Source organism: Cyprinodon variegatus, unplaced genomic scaffold, assembly GCF_000732505.1.
Source record: "Cyprinodon variegatus isolate N-32 unplaced genomic scaffold, C_variegatus-1.0 Scaffold64, whole genome shotgun sequence".
In the NCBI taxonomy this organism is placed as follows: domain Eukaryota; kingdom Metazoa; phylum Chordata; class Actinopteri; order Cyprinodontiformes; family Cyprinodontidae; genus Cyprinodon; species Cyprinodon variegatus.
Genome location: NW_015150517.1, coordinates 1,485,140 through 1,503,579, shown reverse-complemented (window position 1 = coordinate 1,503,579; position 18,440 = coordinate 1,485,140). Strand labels below are relative to the sequence as shown.

Genomic DNA, 18,440 nt, shown 5'->3' with positions numbered 1-18,440 from the left:
AACCTACATCAACAGGTCTGCGTATCACTTTCAGTACAGATCCTCCTATAGCCATTGCTGTGAATGTTAAGCAAGCTCTGCACTGGTGGCAATAGATTATGTGGTACTTTTCAAAGGTAGGTGTTGCTTGCTGCATCCTGTAGCCATATTCTCCAAAAGTCAACCTTGAAATTTTTTTGATGACCTTTAGTATTGCTTGTTTTGTTGCAAGTGAAGACATTTTGATACAAAGCAATGGTGTCTCCAGAGTTTGTAAAAGCTAACAGAAGAACTTTAATCAGCCTGCTGGATCAGAAGGATTACTAGAGTGAGTTCAGGGTTACTTTTTTCACTGCACCTTTTGAAGTAACTAAGAGGAATGAAAACATAAATAATGTAATGCAGAAAATACATCTGTATTCTCTGTTTGAGTGCTCTACTGATTCAGCTCCTCTGTATTTCTGTCCACTAAGCTTGAGTTCCAAACTGCTTGAAATATGTTTTAATGTTGTAATGTTTTTAACAGCCTGCCATCATAATTAAAATCAAGAAAATCGGTCTCTAAATTTGCAGATCTAATTACAGTGTTTTTTTAACACATTTGTTTCCAAGTAACCTCACAGAGATTTCTCAGTAGTTTTCAAATTACCAAAATGTTTTTGTGGAGGGTCTGTAGTAATTGTTGGTGGGTTAAATACACAAACAGTTATGTATAATTAAGTTGTAAACGAAAGTTTCAGTCCGGCTCTTAAGGATAAATGCTGCTACTGTAAATATGGATGAATAGAACGGATCACGGACCAGCTAATAAATAGAAAAATCATCCTCAGCTCTCATCCCCAAATTCTTGTTGAGCTAAACTCATGGTCCACTCCTCCTCTTTGAAGTTTGAGCTGTAAAGGATTTCTATAATTTGCCATCAGATCACATGCAGCTTCCGTGCAAAACCCAGGAGCTCTTGGACACAAGCCTGCTATATGGTTCCTGTTACTGTGTAAATCATACACAGATAATAGAGACAAATATAGCAGCGGTGTTTTGCAACCTCCCTTTACTTGGAGAAAAAGGGGTCAGGGTATTTTTCTTTTTCGTTAGTCAGCCACTGCAGCAGTGATGTCACTAACCACTGTTGCATAGAAGGAAGTTGTTATCATTCATTGGCTTTCATTGCTTCAACACCACACCTTTCGTTTTTCATTTGGCAGTCAAGGCATCAGCTGTGGTGTTAGTCCTTCTGAAAAGGTTCCTGCAGAGCTGAAAGCCTGATAGATTGTTAAAGCAAAGATGCAGCTGGGTTCAAGTGTGTGTCTCTTTGAAAACATTGCAAGGTTTCTTTTTGTGTTTCAGCTGTCTGCACACACCACACATTTCCTCTTTCTTTAATTAGCAGCAAAAGACCAACAGCTGAATCACAGATGTCTAAAATAACATGTTAAAGATCACTTGAAGCTGCTGCAACAGCTAACATGGGTAATGATGGAAAGTGTAACAAATGCCACAGCTGGAGGAAAGTTACAGCATGAGCAGATACATGGTTCTTTCCTCTTAATTTTAATTTTCAGTGAACAGGATTAGAATGCTAAATTCATCTAAGTGTAGTTGTGTGTATCTTAAGAAAGCATTTCTTAATGGGGTTGTTAACCCTAAGCTTTTATATTTTCTGTGGGTTGGTGTGGTTATTATTAACAATAATGCTTTGTAAGGTAGGCTTAAATGTTTGAAGCAGAGGAAGCAGCTGAGACTTCCTCTGGGCGGTCTGCTGCACTCGGATTTACAGTAAAGAAAATAGTACATGAATAAAAAAAAAAAGCTTTGCTGCTTGTGTTCTATCAAGTCAGTTCTATATGCTCAGCATGATTTGGGGGATAAAATAAAATAAAAAAACGTATTTTCTGGACTATAAGCCGCTAATGTTTCCCATGCTTTGAACCATGTGGCCATATGAAGGTGCGATATTTAGTGGATTGTTCCTAACCGCCAGAGGCCGAAGTCAAAGGTGAAAATCGAAAAGAAGGTGCTAACTTTTTATTTAGCACAAGAACTGCTAGCAGCAGGTACGACAGTGAGCAAACATCCCAGTTGACACTTTTTTTTGTCATTTATTTGCCGCATTACAGCTGTCGAACCAATGAAGAGAATGTGTGCAACTCTTGCAGAGCTGCTATAAAGATCTGACGAAGCTCCATCTTTCATTAGAAGCTCTCTCACTACCCGATCTGTCCCGGAAGCATGATCCGTATGTGCAATCAGATATACATCCGTGTTTCCATAAATAATGTAATTATGATACTAAAATTACTTATTTCTATCCTTGACTCACTTAAGAATGCTGATACACATCTTTAAAAGCACAATCCGTAGCATCAGCTCATTTGCGCATGCACAATCAGATATACATTTTATTTTGTAAAAAAGGACATAAATTAAGTTTTTCATTCCCTAAAAATAGTAAGCTTACTAAACTATAATATGTTAAAGGTTAATAATGTATTTCCTGAGAAAATAAATGCCTTAAAATCCTTTCTGTTTTATCAATCACCTGTGCTGGATCTGTACCGGAAATGGAATCCTTCGCTATTCGCGGGAGCTTTGGATTTAAACCTAAATCTTGTCTTGAGTTTAATGTTTTCCTTTTCCTGTTAACATTATGGTACATAGTGTGTAACCTAAAGAAAGAAACAACTAAATAGCAGATAAACATGGTTTAACCCTATTTTTCCGGACTGGTCTGAGCATGTATGATGACATCACACAAGCAGTTTAATGGAGAAAATGTAAAAAGAATCAAAATTGTCTTAGAAGAGTCATAAAACATTTTTAAAGATATGTATTAACATTCTTTAGTGACTTAAGGGTAGAAATAATTAATTATATTAAATTAATTAAAGACATTCATTAATTAAATTATTTATGGAAACCTGGATGTTTAACTGGTTGCAAACGAGCGAATGAGCTCATGGTATGGATCGTGCTTCCGGGACGGATCGGGTGATGACAGTGCCAGTGGCAACAGTCAAGAACCTATAAGCTTACAGGAGTTAGCCATCCAATTCGTCCCCACTCAAGGGGTTATCACTGATCTCTATTTATTCACTGGATTGCTGATTGCCCGTTGGTAGTATGGGGTTGAAATAAAGCCACCAGCCGCCATCTTGTTACTTCCTAGTTAGAAAGGTCGCAATGTAAACAATACGTGCGCTACAGCATCAAACAACGATGATGTTCTCATTTTAAGGGGGACTTAAGACTTTTGAAATAAAGATAAATTCATCACCGTGACACACAGCTGCTGTTTCACATTATAGGTAGATTACTTTAACTTCTAATTAAGAAAAATAGGCACATCACATTGCATAGTCATTATGAAGTCAAAGAATGTCTCTTAATAAGGCAATATAACATATTATACAAATCAATCACAATAAAATGTATATGTTAATGGCGCACAATTGTACAGATGTACCAAAAGCTCTAAATTGATGATGTACTCGTAATACATATGTATTGATTACATTGTTATGGTAATTTTGTTATTTTTTAGACTGGTGCTTTCAAGTCCTGTGGTGGGGTAACAGCTTTGGGACATTTTTTTTAATTAGTACCAAAACTAATGTTAGCTTTCCTTACATTTTTCGCCTCACTGTATAAATTCTTTTCGCTGAAGACTGCTTTCATTACCTTTTTTCTCATGGATTACATTTTTTTTTATATGCTGAGTTTGGTGTCTGTTTTGTAAAATCATTCATTGTTGAGTACTTTCATGTGTCATTAGTACAAATATTATTTGATACAAGACCAAACATAAATGAAATCGAAATGTTGTAAAATTCCTTAAATATTCCCGTTAGAAAAACGTACTATGTATCATAACAAATCTGAATGTCGTTTGTAAAAGTCTGTAAAAGTCTAAAAATACTTCTGGAGAATATTTCATCACTGAAACTGAACTAAGAGGCCAAAACGTCAGCCCATGTCATAAAATGTCAGCCCTAAGCTGAAGTGAGAAGAAATAAAAAACATGTGATCATTTTGCTGTTGGTATTATTGGTAATGTGTGTGTGTTTGCTCCACAGACATGCTCAGCCAACTACACCTTCATCCCATACATGGCTACTCCTCACAACAAGGTGTACTGCTGCGAGGGTAGCCTCATGAAGGGTCTGACGGAGCTGATGCAGCCAAGCTTTGAGATGTTGCTGGGACCAATCTGCATGCCCCTGCTGGACCGCTTCATTCAGCTGCTCAAAGTGTCACAGGGCAACTCTCAGTAAGTGTGTAAACTCTGCATACTGTGGGTGTATCTGTGTATTTAATCACAGACTGTAATCTGCATTACTTCGGCACCTATGTAGGGATGTTAAATGCACAAACATCCTGGTTTTAGTTGTTCTTCAGAGGAAGAACAAACTTCACTTTTCTCTGGCATTTCTTTAATGGCACAGTTAAGGTTCTCTGCAGAAATTACAAAGCTGCAAAATTACCCAAAGTTGATCAATTCCTTAAAACAAAGATGGAAATATATTCATTTTAAAGGGAAATTTAGATGCCTGCAGGTCCTAAATGTGACTTTTTTGTCTTATCAGCCTGTTTAATATTCAGTGTATGCAATGATCGGCAGAAGTATTTATAATCTGGTGACTCAGTACATTTTTTATCAACCACAATCTTGATTGTGTGTTACTGGGATGAAATTTGTCACATCACTGTCTGGTTGAAGGGAGATTATATTTAATTTTCAAGATAATTAACATAAATCTGAAAAGTGTGGCATGCACTTGTTTACTGTCAGCACTTTGTTGAACCACATTTTGCTGCTGTGAAAGTTGCAAGTGTTTGGAGTTTCTGGCTTTAGATATATTAGGTAGAGCTTTGTTCAAATATTTCCACAGAGTTCATCTTTTAGTTTTGACTTAAAAAGGTATCCAGCTCTGGCGCTGGAGGCCTGGTGTCCTACATGCTTTACATCAGTCTCTGCTTCACCTTAGCTGCTTCAAATAGCTCCATTACTTCTTCATATTCTGCAGAAACCAACACATTTAGCACTCCAGAATGCCCCTGCATTCTGAAACCGATTAGCATGTTGCTAAGAAGATTTAACTGTGGCCAAGAAATGCCTGTAGATATACTGTCTTTTAATTGTATCTCCTGCAGCCTCCCATTTAATATATTTATCTTCAGATGTTTTGGGAAACATTTAATGTTTTTAGAATAGGAGGAAGATAAAGAGTTCTCTAATAATGGTGAATTCCAGTCCACTGAAAGTTATTCAGTGTAATTGTAAATAAGAAAAGGGAAATGCAGAGTTTTAACAATTGGAAAGGTTTCCTCATGTGTTTAGGTGAAGTACTGTATATTAAACAGTGATGTACACCATGTTGTTTAACTGTTTTACATATGATATATAAGAAGAATAAATAGGTGAAGATTTCAAGGAAAAATGTAAAGAATGTTTTAACTGCAGGAATGCAAAATGAATCTTCTCCCAAATGTATTTTTTTCTGCTAAAATCTGATAAGCCCAAGCCTTCTGTTATATATTACAGTTGACTTTTTGAGTGCATCTTTTTCCTTTGGCATATATGGACCTGAACTTTTCTGAAGGGATTTGTGTCGCCTTGGTTGCTTGGGTAATAAACCAGGTCAGCCCTAGGAAAGCGGCTAAGTTTTTGTTTGAAATTCAGCTAAGTTCAGTTTATCTTCTTAATGAGATAATCATTTACTCAGATGGTGAAAAACATTTTTACTATGATTTGAAAAAGCCCCTTTAAAATAAACCAATAAGGGACTGATTGGTTTCTAAGACATTAGAAACCAATCAGTTATGTCAGTTATAGTATGTTACTATGTCAGTTATGTCAGTTATAGTATGTATCTGCACCATTTCTGTCCTGCAGCCAGTACTTCAGAGAGACGATTCTGAATGAGATCCGTAAAGCTCGGGAACTTTACACCGGTATGGAGCTGTCAGCCGAACTGAGCCGAATTCAGCAGAGGCTGGACAACGTGGAGTGTCTTTCAGTCGACGTGGTCATTAACCTGCTGCTGACATACAGGGACATCCAGGTATGTCTGCTGAGCACTAACTTATGAAAGGAAAACACACAGGGAGCAAATAACAGACAGACAGACAGACAGGGTTTTTTTTTTTCTCTCTTTGCTCAGGACAAATACAACACTAAGATAAGAAAAGTGTAGTTCTCTCTGTCAGACTTGTCTTCAGAATGTACAGTTTCCATGTTTACCCTTATCACTGTGACAGCTGAAGTGTGCCTGTGTAAATCATTCAGTAGGTGTCTAAAATGATGCTTAAAGTTAATTTATTTGGCCAGAAGTACTAAAAGAAAATAGAATAGAATAGAATTTACCTTTAATGTCATGACATTTTCACAAGTACAAAACAATGAAATTCACTCTCTGCATTTAACCCATCCCTTTGGGGAGCAGTGGGCTGCCATTGTGCGGCGCCCGTGGAGGTTAAGGGTCTTGCTCAGGGACCCAGAGTGGCATTCAATGGGAGTGGGGCTAGAACATGTAAAAGTGAAAGATTTATTTGCTGCACATATTGAAAAATATTTTTCTTTGCATTTGCATTGTATTTTTGTAAAAAGTCTATAGGGATTCCTATTATAATATCTTGTTACATTAATAAAAAGGACAATAATAAACCCTATACATATATGAGTACTTTCAAAGGCCGATTCATTTTATTTTATTTACTTAATGTGAATTATCGTTAGGATCTAATCAGTTTAAGTTTTAAATTGTGGTACCATCAGGATCAAAGATGGTTATCTATAAAAAGATCAGTAAAGAAGAGGAAACATAGACCCTGTTTATTGCCAGAGAATAATTATCAAAAGGATTTCATAAACTTAGTTTTCTCTCAAATGATTAACCAACTATTTGATATTTCCACATTCTGACCCTTAGTGTAATTTCCTTGCATGTAATGCTTTTAATATTTGATTTATATAGTTCAACTTTTCTGTAAAAATGAGTTCTGCGTTGAAAAATTGGCAGAAAATACAATAAAGTGTCTAAAATTAGCTAATTTTGAAGAGAAAATCAACTCAGACATGCTTGACAGCCAATGTAAGGATTAAATGTAAAAGCTTGGTAGAGGTCACCTCAGCTGTCATCATCCCTTCAGAGGGTCGTTTTTCCTCAAACAGTCCTGGACCACCTACAGAGAGCCAGTGGCCAATCCCTTTTACTGCTCATTTAAAAAATTTCAATCTTCCCAATCTTTCATCTCTGCTTTGTGATGTATTCATTGTCCACATCCTGCTGCTTACCAAAAGCACTCCACTGACTCATGAATCTTTCATTACAACAACAAGTATAGAGGATGTTCTGAATTATTCAGCAGGCCGTAGCTATACTCAATATGTAGGCAAGTATAAGGAACAAGAATACGATGAAGAGCCCACTCAATTACTGAAATGCTTTCAGTGTTCGGGAGAGATGAAGCATTGAATGAACGAGGCGACACAAGAAAATGAATATACTGTTAGAATCTATGTTTCGAAAGAGTCTGGTGCATATCTCCATATTCTTTATTTGCTTTCTAGGATTATGAGTCCATTGTGAAGCTGGTTGAAACTCTTGAGAAGCTGCCGACCTTTGACCCCATGGCCCATCCACATGTGAAGTTCCACTATGCTTTTGCACTGAACCGGTAAGATTATAGAAAGGGATACATCATTCATGCTTTAGCGTATACCATCTACAAGACCATGTAGGATCTCACCTGCAGAGTTACACATAAAAAACTTTCAGAAGAAGGTTTTGGTTTATTTATTCTATGCACTGATATTTTAGCTCATTTTGCAGGTGGTTGCAACATATTTTGCAGTGCTGTCTGTGTCTGCTGGTGGGAGTGTGTATGTGTGTGTGTGTGTTCCATCTGTACACAAACGAGTCTTGTGTCTGTGCATCAGGGCACAACTCAGCCAGGAGTGAATAGGTGAGCACAAACTTGTTAATGCAAGTCTATGTAGTGACAGAAATGATATTACATTAATTTTGTTTGTTAGATAAAAGTAAGAAAAAAAATAATGGAGTTTAAAAAAAAATTTCTTACTTCAAAAACTCAGTAGTTTTTGTTTCTAAATAATGCCAAATGGTTACATCACATTATAGCTGCCAACCAGAAATCTCTGCCCAAGTAACAAACAATAAACCAGCTATGGGAATTAATATTATTTCCATTATTTGGTCCAATCACTTCCATTGTATAAAATCCAACACCTCGACATGCAAACTTCTTGTGGAAACATTTGTAAAAGAATGTGTTTATCCACCCTGATAGGATGCTACCTCGTTGGTCTTTAAACATCATTGCTTTTAATGCCTTGGCGACGTGTTCTCTGGAGGGATTAAATGTGTCTCTCTGTCTGACAATACAGAGGATCGCTGTTTTTGGCAGCAATAGTGTCAAGTGTGAAGTTTAGTGCAGATGGTGTGGTATGGATTGTTTTTTTAGGGTGGTTCACAGTTTTACTTCCATTGCAAAGAACTCTTAATGTTTTTACAAATATCTAGTTTAATTCAGTATGTGACTTCCAAATTTAACAACTTCCAAATTCTTCTTTTTAAGTAGTTATCATCAATATGCTTCTACTTGAGCTACTCAGCAGAGCACAGATTTTCCACACAGTTGGATGCAGGCTGTTTCTTTCACACCAGCTGCTTCTCTTGTTAAACCTTCCTGCAGTTTTTATGGTGCATCTGCCTCAATCAGCATATAAGGAATGAGGCTCATTAATCTGGGAGCACTTGTTAACACCAAATGTGAGGGACTTTTAAGTCTACAGTCTCAACTTGGACCATTCACAAGTCCCACTGGTTACACAGTCACACGGAATAAATACTAAAGACAGAAAATGTGTTCTTAAGCTTCTTAAGCAGAATGCGGTGGAGATATTTTTCTTTTCCAGTTCACCACACAAAAGCAGAGATGAGTCACTCTACCTAGTGTTTAAGAGAAGGAGATGCGTGGTATGATTTATTTTTGCTGAGAAAAAAAACTTTATAAGTAGAAAATATAGCAACAGATTTATAAATGTTGCATTCCAACAATTTCTTAGAGCTCAAGCAATGACATGCATCTTCTAAAATTAAAAAAAAAAAAAAAGCAAAAAAAATTTCCAACAACCGCCCAGATGTGATCTAAAAGGTTTCTTGTTGTAGATGGAAGACTGCAACTTTATAAGTCAGAGAATAGTATAATCCGCAATTGGAATCTGTAAATGTTTTAGAATATAATTTCAAGTTATGTTTTAAAATATTGGGTGTATAGAAAAGTTACTTTGAGAAGCTAAACTGAAATTCAACCAGTCAGTTAGTTATGGTTTTTAACATATTTTGTTCAATTTTCATAAACAAAGTTTTAACACAAAGCTCTGTACTACGAGTATTATGGTCACATGGAAACTAAATGAGGAAAACTTGTTTTAAAGCTTTGCTTTTTTGAGGTTGAAGGTGAAATGAATATTTTAATTAAAAAAAAGATAAAAAAAAGATGGTAAAAAAAAGTCTAAATGACAAAATAAATGTAAAAAGTATATCAAAAATAAAGCCAAATTAAACACTGATGCAAAACCTGCTATAGGAGGAGGTTAAAACAGACAAACAGCACTAACAAAAACACACTATGTTGGTAAGCCACTGTGGGGACTTCGAAACGCAGCAATGCAGTAAGAAAACACCAAAAATATAACAAAAATTAATCAAAGTTTAAACAAGATAACAATCTTGATAACAATTCTTTATGGTGAAAATTGTATCAAATCAAATGGATAGAGGATTTAACATTTATTTAGGTTGTTTAGTATAAGGCAGTGGATTTGCTAAGACCTAAAGAGATAATAGTTACCGGGTATGTAACTTTGAAGGTCTGACCCAACAAAAAATTCTTTTTTTTTATGTTTTAGAAACCCTTAAAAAAATCCTAATGTGTTTTAGTTCATATGTGCATCTTAATTTGAATAATATCTACAGTAAGTGTAACTCTGTGGTTTGAGCACCATCTGCAACTGAGATAGAAATGGAGATAATCATCTACATTCAAATTCAAATTGTAAGAATAAGTGGTCTTAAATTCTAAAGGTAAGGACAGACACAAAAAGATCTTGATGCTTCGAGGCGTCATCCATTTGACAGTAATGGAAATTTTCACCCTTTTTTTTCCGTAAACCGACATTTCTATCAGCTTTATGCCTTTTTAGCATAATACAACCAGTCAGCTGCAGCAGTAGTGTCCTGTATCCTGGATGTTTTGCATGTTATGCTGTGTCAGCATGCCTGGTTTGAATCATTTGATCATTAACAAGCATGTGCATTTTTTTTAATAGAAGATTTAGGTGGTAATTTCACAATTTCTATTGATGAAGGGGGCATTTTAACAGCACAGTACACAATGAACAAAGTCTGAGTACCTACTATTGACAGAGTAATGATGCAACAAAACGTCATGTAGATAAACTCACGACGCAAATAGAGGTGACTCTGTCTTTTTCAGGAAGCCTAAGATGCCTTTTCTTTGGTCCGAGTGGGTTCTGTTGGAGATTATGGAACTGAACTTTACAAAAAAAAAATATCTCACCTTTTCCAATATCTACTTTGAATGTGCTTTCTCAACAGAATCACAGGTGCTAGTTAAACAAATTTGCAATTGAATACAAAATAATTAACCAAACATGTTACTGTTTAACATTTCAAATAATCCAGAAATCTAAAATGAACAACAGCACGAATGTTAGGGGTCTATATTTGCAAGAATTTGGTAATACGATACTTTTTAATATACATTTGTCATGATATGATTCATCCCAATATATCCCGATACATTAAGAAAGATGATATATTCATATTTTGATAATAATATTGATGTGTAAAACCTCATGAGATCTGGTTGCTCTGCTGTGGCTGGTGCAGAGCAGCTGAATATTAGGTTATATAGAAATAAGAAAATGTAATGGATGTTTTCCTATATATATTTATATATATATACATTTAAAATTGACATATGTTGATTAATCATAAATTATCGTTATTTCTATATTTTAAATCAAAGAAATTCTTAATGAAATGTTGCTATAGTTGCCAGAATACATTTTTTTACACTTCTAAAAAATATTAAAAATTTTTGTCTTTAGTATTGATACCGTACCAATATAGTATTGTATCTGGATACATTGCTTGAGTATCAATCCTTTTCAGAGTATCAATAGTTTTCTTCAACCTACTCTAGAACCCTTTTTCTATCACAAAAACATAGATGTTTCCTTCCAAGTGAAGTTGAAACCAGACATTAACGTACAGTATGTAAAAATACGTTTGTATTTTCCTCCATGTCTAACATTAAAGCAGACTAAACCTTTACGATCTGGGGTCAGATTAGTAAAACCACTCATATTTGTGAGGTGCTAGGATATTTTTTCTTTTTCATTATTGGTTACGAATTTGTGCTTTGACCCCAGTAAAAAAAACAAAAACAAAAAAAACACACACCCGAGGAAAAAAATATAATGTAAACATGCTGCCTTATCTTATGAAAAAATATATAATTTTCTGAAGTGAAAGACTTAATATACTGACAAGGCCACTCAGCAAGGAAGAAGGCAATACCTAAAAAAACGACACAATGACTGGATTACAGTTTGCGAATGCACTTTTAATTTTTTTAGATACGTGTTCTCTGTTAAGACGATGCTAAAATTTAATCTGATGGTGAGAACAGCCTCACAAATGTTTTTGCATGAGTGTAACTAAATAGCATTATATACAAATATGAAGCAGAATCTCCAGGTATTAGCTTAGATGTTACAGCTGGAGCACAAATAGCACTTAGAGGTTTGCAATAATCCTAAGCATATAAAATATGGAAATGTATGGAAACTAGAATTAGAATTTGTAAAAAGTAAAGTAAAAAAAAAAAAATCTGAACTCATTATTGGAACTTTTGGTATCATTATTACATTTAACAAGATAAAAAATGTTTTGCTATCTCAACAAACCAAAAAACTGTAAATGGTTATTGTATTTTATATCAGAAGGTGATCATATAAGCTTTTATGTTTTATGCAGTGTATGCAAGCTTCTGGGTTAGTCTATGTGAGTGCTTTATTTAACCAGTAGATTTATATAATACAGTTAAGTAAAATTTTTTAACTAATCAATAAGAGACTAGCTGAATTATTTCCTTAAAGTGGTGTTATATAATTATCTTTACCTTGGATATTTCACTGTGTTCTGACTCAGCAGCATGCAGCCCACTCAAAGCCCCTAAATTACCAATATCTGTCCTAAATATAAGCCAACGAATGATCTGAAGCTGTTGCTATGCTGTTCTCCCAATTTGTCCAGTTTAGAGTGGCTGCAGGTATGTTGGTTTTGAACCATGAGCCTATTGCTCATGGCCTGACAGGAGCAGGGAAGAATACCCTCTATGCAAATAGACATCAACACTGTGGAGAGTAGAGAGGCAGGAAGCAGGGAACAGTATGAGGAAAGTGCAGGTCTTTCAGCCCTGTGTGGACAGTCGCCATGGTAATAGCTGTCAGCTTATGTGTTGTATTTAACCTTCACACCCTGGAGAACGGCCACGTCATGTTTATCAGGTTTTTCTTTTTGTTAATTCTCAAAGCGTATCCGCAATGGTCCCTCCTTATTTAAAGGAAAAGATTGATAGTTGCAAAAAAGTAAAGAAAGGCTTTATATACATATAGTGTCTTTGAGAAATATCAACACCCATTAACTTCTTAACATTTTTGTCAGGTTACACCCACATTATTTAATGTATTTTACAGACCAACCCGATGTAGTGTGTAATTGTTAGGTGTTAGGATGAATGGTTTTCATCATATTCGGCCAGTAAAAATCGGAAAGATCTGGTATGCATTAGTATTCAGTCCATTGGGTTTATTTTTTTTAAAACCACCTTTTCATGTCCTTACAGCTGCATGGCTTTAGGTTGAACTTCTACAAACTTTGCACACATGGAGACTGATGTTTTTATAAGCTCAGTTAGGTTGAAAATGGAACATATGTTAAGATTTATTGCAGTGGATTCTCTATTGGAGTTAGGTCTGTACTATAACTGTGCCATTCTAAAACATTAGTTTGGTTTTATGTGAACCATTCTACGGAGCTGTTCTTAGAACATTTTCCCACTTGTATTGCTACTCTTTCATTAGGAAAAGATATATATGAAGCATGCAGCTCCTGCAGATTTACAGTTGGAACCTGCTGGCTGCTTTTCTGATCAATGCTCTTCTTATATTATGTAATTTCTCTTTAGGATCAGTAAATAATGTTGGAATAGAAATTAGTTTAATTGCCTGAGCTATCAGTTTAGATGGGCAATCATGTCTCGTTTGGTTTGTAGTTGTAACATAGAGTTTGTGTTTATGGAGGATGGATTGAAAAGTTCTCTTCCAGACATTCAAACTTTTCAAGTCTGCTGTTTTCCATAGTCTTCATGATGCCCTTTGTGAACTTATATTCTCTACCAAACCACTGAGGTCTTCAGATAGCAGCTGGATTTACAGTCAGATTTAAACACATCCAACCAGAGTAATGAAGGCAATTGATTTCAGTGGAGTTTATTAGAAATGCAAAGTAAATGGGGCTTAATATGATGCAAACTTCCTATTCTTAGAACCTTTACTATCCTCACTCTTGTGTTGATCTAAGTTGTTTTATCTAATGTGACTTAAAAAGAAATGCTACATAACAGCACTTTGTTTTCAACTAGTATCACATCTCTTTATATTTATTATATTATATATTTCCAAGCAACCACTCTTCCTTGTAAATTAGTAACATTTTGTTGTTATCGCTCTTTATTTTTTAAACTTTTGGTTATTTTTTTTACACAATTAAGACAAACTAAGTATTTTAAAGTAAAAAAAAAAATCCCTCTAAGTTGGTATGTAGAAGTTGTTAGTAGGTATGTTAGCAGTTGGGAGAAAACTATGGAAACTGAAGAGATGGCCTGATTTTCAAGAAAATGCTCAGAACATAGTTATTAATTTCTCATAAAGCGGTTCAATATTACACTAATATGTCACAGTTTAAAAAAGATACAATAACACTTCAACATTTAGACAATCTAATAAAGAAATATTCCTAAATTCCAACTAACAAGTTGGATCTGTGCTCTAGGCTGATTAATTAGCATCTTTGTTATTGCCAAATGTTTTACACAAGTTGAAAAGTGTGAGAAATTACATTTCTGTCTGACTCACTGCTTAATCTGTTTTTACACTGTGTGTGACTGCAGGAGGAACCTGCCTGGAGACAGACAAAAAGCTCTGGACATCATGCTGCCCCTGGTGGAGGGGGAGGAGCAGGTAGCATCCGACATCTACTGTATGGTGGGACGGATCTATAAGGACATGTTCCTGGAGTCTCACTTCACGGACACACAGAGCAGAGACAGAGGGACCCTCTGGTGAGAAAATCAGGCGGGATGACTGTGTGTGTTATTCTATTATATCTCTGCTCACTTGGCTTCTCCAGACACTGAGTCACCAATAAATATGTTCAGAATGAGCTTTTTTTAAAGGAAAAGATGCAGAATAACTGGTGACTCACTGGAGTTTACCATGACAAGTTACTTTAATGCAAAATTTCCAAATAGCTTTTATTAGGAAAGCTGAACTTTTCATTGGTAATAAGATTTGTAAATGGTAAATGGCATGTACTTATATAGCGCCTTTATTCAGGTTAGGAGACTTGACCAAAGCGCTTTACACTACATTCATTCACCCATTCACGCACACACTCACACACTGACGGTGGCTGTGGCTGAGCTGTGGCTACAATGTAGCTTGTAGCCGTACACTGGCGCCACCGGGCCCTCTGACCACTATCAGTAGACAATGGAGGTGAAGTGTCCTGCCCAAGGACACAACAACACTGAAAGTCGGAGTCGGGGCTTGAACCATCAACACCACTGTCGCCCCCCATTTGTAGTTTTTATTAAATTGAAGTGGTTGTAGAAAATACTGCAGATTGCATCTCATTACAGCAACAACCTGCAAATTCTCACTGGAAATGATCAAATTTGTTACATTTGAGTAAAGGTGTAAGCATTAGGAGAAAGGGTTTATTTTTCTTAGTCTTAAATGGAAGTTAAAGAAAACATTTAACAATTACATTTTGTTATGAATTTGGATTTTTTTTTTTATTTCTTAGTTATCATTTGTGCATGAAATCTATGATATCTTTTACTATATGGCACTACTTCTCTTGATGGAAAGTCAGGTCAACATGTAAGATTTGAGGTTTCAGAGCAGTTGGGTTGTTAAAGCTATAGGCATTTGTAATTTTGATCACATAAAGAAAAAGAAATGTCAATTTTTTTGTTTTCCTATAACAATAAGGGATTATGCAACATTATTTTTTCCCTTTTATACACCCACAATAGGTTATTACAGTGTGCAGTCAATCTTCAGTAAAAGTCCCAGAGAATTTCAGTTTTCTAGCAAGCCCCCCTCCCCTCTTCAAAGTTGTGTATTCACTCTACCTCGCTAACTGTCCCTATTTTAATTCAAATAACCTATTATATGACCAGCCCTTCTACATGAGACTGGATAAAGGCTGAAACAGACTGGCATCAGAACAAGAGCATTTTTTCCCAGCGATTTTCATTAACTGCCCCTGCAACATCAGACCTTTCTGCAGGAATATATTGATAAGTCATATCTAAATCTTTCATTTAGGCAAACCTATTGAACAACCAGGTATCATACGGGTCCTAGTTCCTGAGCTGAGAAAAGGTCATAGCCATGCTTTTCCAACAAGGCAAGGTAGAGCCTATTTATATTGTCCAACACCAACAGACTCATTTATATTGCAAAGCTCACTATATGAAAGAAAGAACAACTTGGAGAATTATTGTATTTAGTTTTGTCTCGCCTATTCATATCATTCAACATTTCAGCTTAGAAAATGACAAACAGTATGGTTTCAGTATCGGTGTAAAATGTATTTCACCCAAGGAAAAGCACTACATACACTTAAAAAAATAATGCAAATGTTTTTGGCATTTAGTTAATCATATTTAGTTACTATGACGCAATTGTTTCCTGTTAGCAGGCTAGGACATAAAACAATTGTGATAAAGTAAATAAATATGATTGAGTAAATGCTAAAAGCAGTTGCATTATTTTTTTTAATTTATGAAGCTGCAATTGCCCCATTTAGCAGTTTTCACAAACCCAAGGTGAGTCCTCCCAGCATTTGTAACAGTTATACTTTGTGCAGTTCACACAACGCTTAGTGCTGTTGTTCCTGTTGCAGAGATTGCACACCTGGCCTGCTTATAATAACAATGAAAAAAATCACAAAAATAGAGTTTAGCATTTATTCTGAAAATAAGAGTTGTAGTATGAACTAGATGAGGTTATCTATGTCTGCTACAAATTTAGTGGCTGTACAATAATCTATAGTGTAATTAATGGCTATTATATGCTTATAATAATAAAGAAAAAATCTCCAAAAATATAGTTTGGCCCAAAGTAAGAGTTGTAGTATGATCCAGATGAGGTTATATCTACAAGTTTGAAGGCACTACAATGATCTATAGTGTAGTCACTGCTTATTTGTACTTTTTCTAATAATAAAATATAGGTGAAATGGATTTGATAAAAATCCACCTTTCCTTGGTGACGCTTTTGAATATTTCTCTCTGATTATTTAGCAACTTCTTAGGGTCCTTAGGGCCCAATGTAATTCTCCCAGAGCGATAGGAGACTCGTTTTGAGGAAACTACGGTTATAGCTCACTGTCTGCCTTGCTGTGGTTGCGAAGAGGTATCGGTTTTGTAGAAGAAATCATCCGCCGAAGAGTTATTAATCCAGAAAAGACGAATCAGTGAATATATTGCCAACTTTACTGCAGTCTCAGAGATCGCTTGAGTTATATTTGCCACCTAGTAAATAGGGCAGATGATCATTATCGTATAAATATTCCCTCTCTATAGCTTTCCAGCTCATGCAGCTTTTTTCATTGTACAGATCAGTTATCATCTGATCGCTGCACTGGTGGCTGCGCTGAAATCATTGCGGTGTTGGTGACACTGATGACGTAGACCTAGTTATATTTAATTACAAATATGATGTCTCCAACAGAGAGACTTGAGCTAAAACCAAAACTGAAGGGGGTGGAATGGTTCTCCTGCCACAGCGCTAATGCGGCATTTACATCTGAAAAGGGATTCATGAGTTGTGAAGTACTGTTGGGGGGACTGGAGAATGACGAAAATTCTCGTATCTCTGGGCTTTTTAGTGTTAACACCAGTATCAGTGGTGAAGTTTGGGCTATATCACTGTGTTTTTATGTAATCCACTTTTTTTTTTTTTTTTTTTTGTAAATGGTTTATCTTTGCTTTAGAGAAGAGTAGAGCACTCGGGACCCATCAGCGCAAACTGAAATCTGCCCAATAACATAAGCCGTCTGATTATCCTCATCCGGAAATTGCAATTAGGACCTCATATATTGGTTCACTGAATGAGGTGCAGAGATAATCAACCTCCCATCTGGCTGATGTTTTCAGCTTCCATCTGAAATCAAAAAAATAAATAAAACAAACTGGTGCGGGGCTCTAATAACATTCACAACTCATTCTGCAGAAGAACAGATTGGTCATTAAATGAATGAAATCTCTCGTTATCTGGGAGCACTCACGATTGCAGGTTGGCGTTTTGTGGCCCCAACTCAATAAGTCTAATTGTCTTTTCACTGTCTTTTAGTATCTCAGAAAGCCCTGTGACGTTTTTTCTTCCCTGATACCATAGAGATGTCTGGGTTTTGGTGGATGACGCATTTCTTGGAAGAACAGTGTTTATTGGTCTTTTTGTTCTCCTCTCAGGTTTAAAAAGGGGTTCGAGTCTGAGCCAACACTACACTCTGGTATCAACTATGCTGTTCTACTGCTGGCAGCTGGACACCAGTTTGACACGTCCTTCGAGCTCCGCAAAGTTGGTGAGTAGACAGTATAGCTGTTAATTAACTGGGGACTAATTAAAATTTTCTCTGTGTTTATGCAGAAAAGTTTTTTTTTATATATATATTTTTATCCCTATAGCAATTATTTTGTAATTTAAAGAGAATAAGTATTTTTGTTAAGATAATTCTGTAAATGGCTGTTTATAAATAGTTCTTAAGCACTGATTGATTGTTTTTAATAACAACAAAAATGTTGATGGCTCGCCCACTCCCATGGGTATATACTCATTATGTGTCTAATAAAGTCTAATAGGCCCAGTAGGCCAAGGCTTGTTTATCAGCATGAACTGGGTTTTCCTGGTTAACTTGAAATCTTTAAACACACTCAAATAGAACAACTGCACTCGAATCTAATATGATGGTGTTATAAGTGCAATTTGAGGATGATACTAATCTTTTTTTTATATAAAAGATGAAGACATTTTTTTTTATATATATATTTTA

At 35.7% G+C, this 18,440-nt stretch overlaps 1 protein-coding gene across 1 annotated transcript in view; it reads left to right on the top strand.

The window, feature by feature from the left end:
- The window catches only part of map3k5 (mitogen-activated protein kinase kinase kinase 5), an 87,336-nt gene that overhangs the window by 30,304 nt on the left and 38,592 nt on the right, over positions 1-18,440 (top strand). Inside the window, exons 4-8 of the mRNA XM_015371751.1 lie at positions 4,053-4,246; positions 5,873-6,041; positions 7,550-7,656; positions 14,266-14,436; positions 17,860-17,972. Of these exons, the coding sequence (XP_015227237.1) occupies positions 4,053-4,246; positions 5,873-6,041; positions 7,550-7,656; positions 14,266-14,436; positions 17,860-17,972 (754 nt within the window). The remainder of the gene's footprint in view (positions 1-4,052; positions 4,247-5,872; positions 6,042-7,549; positions 7,657-14,265; positions 14,437-17,859; positions 17,973-18,440) is intronic.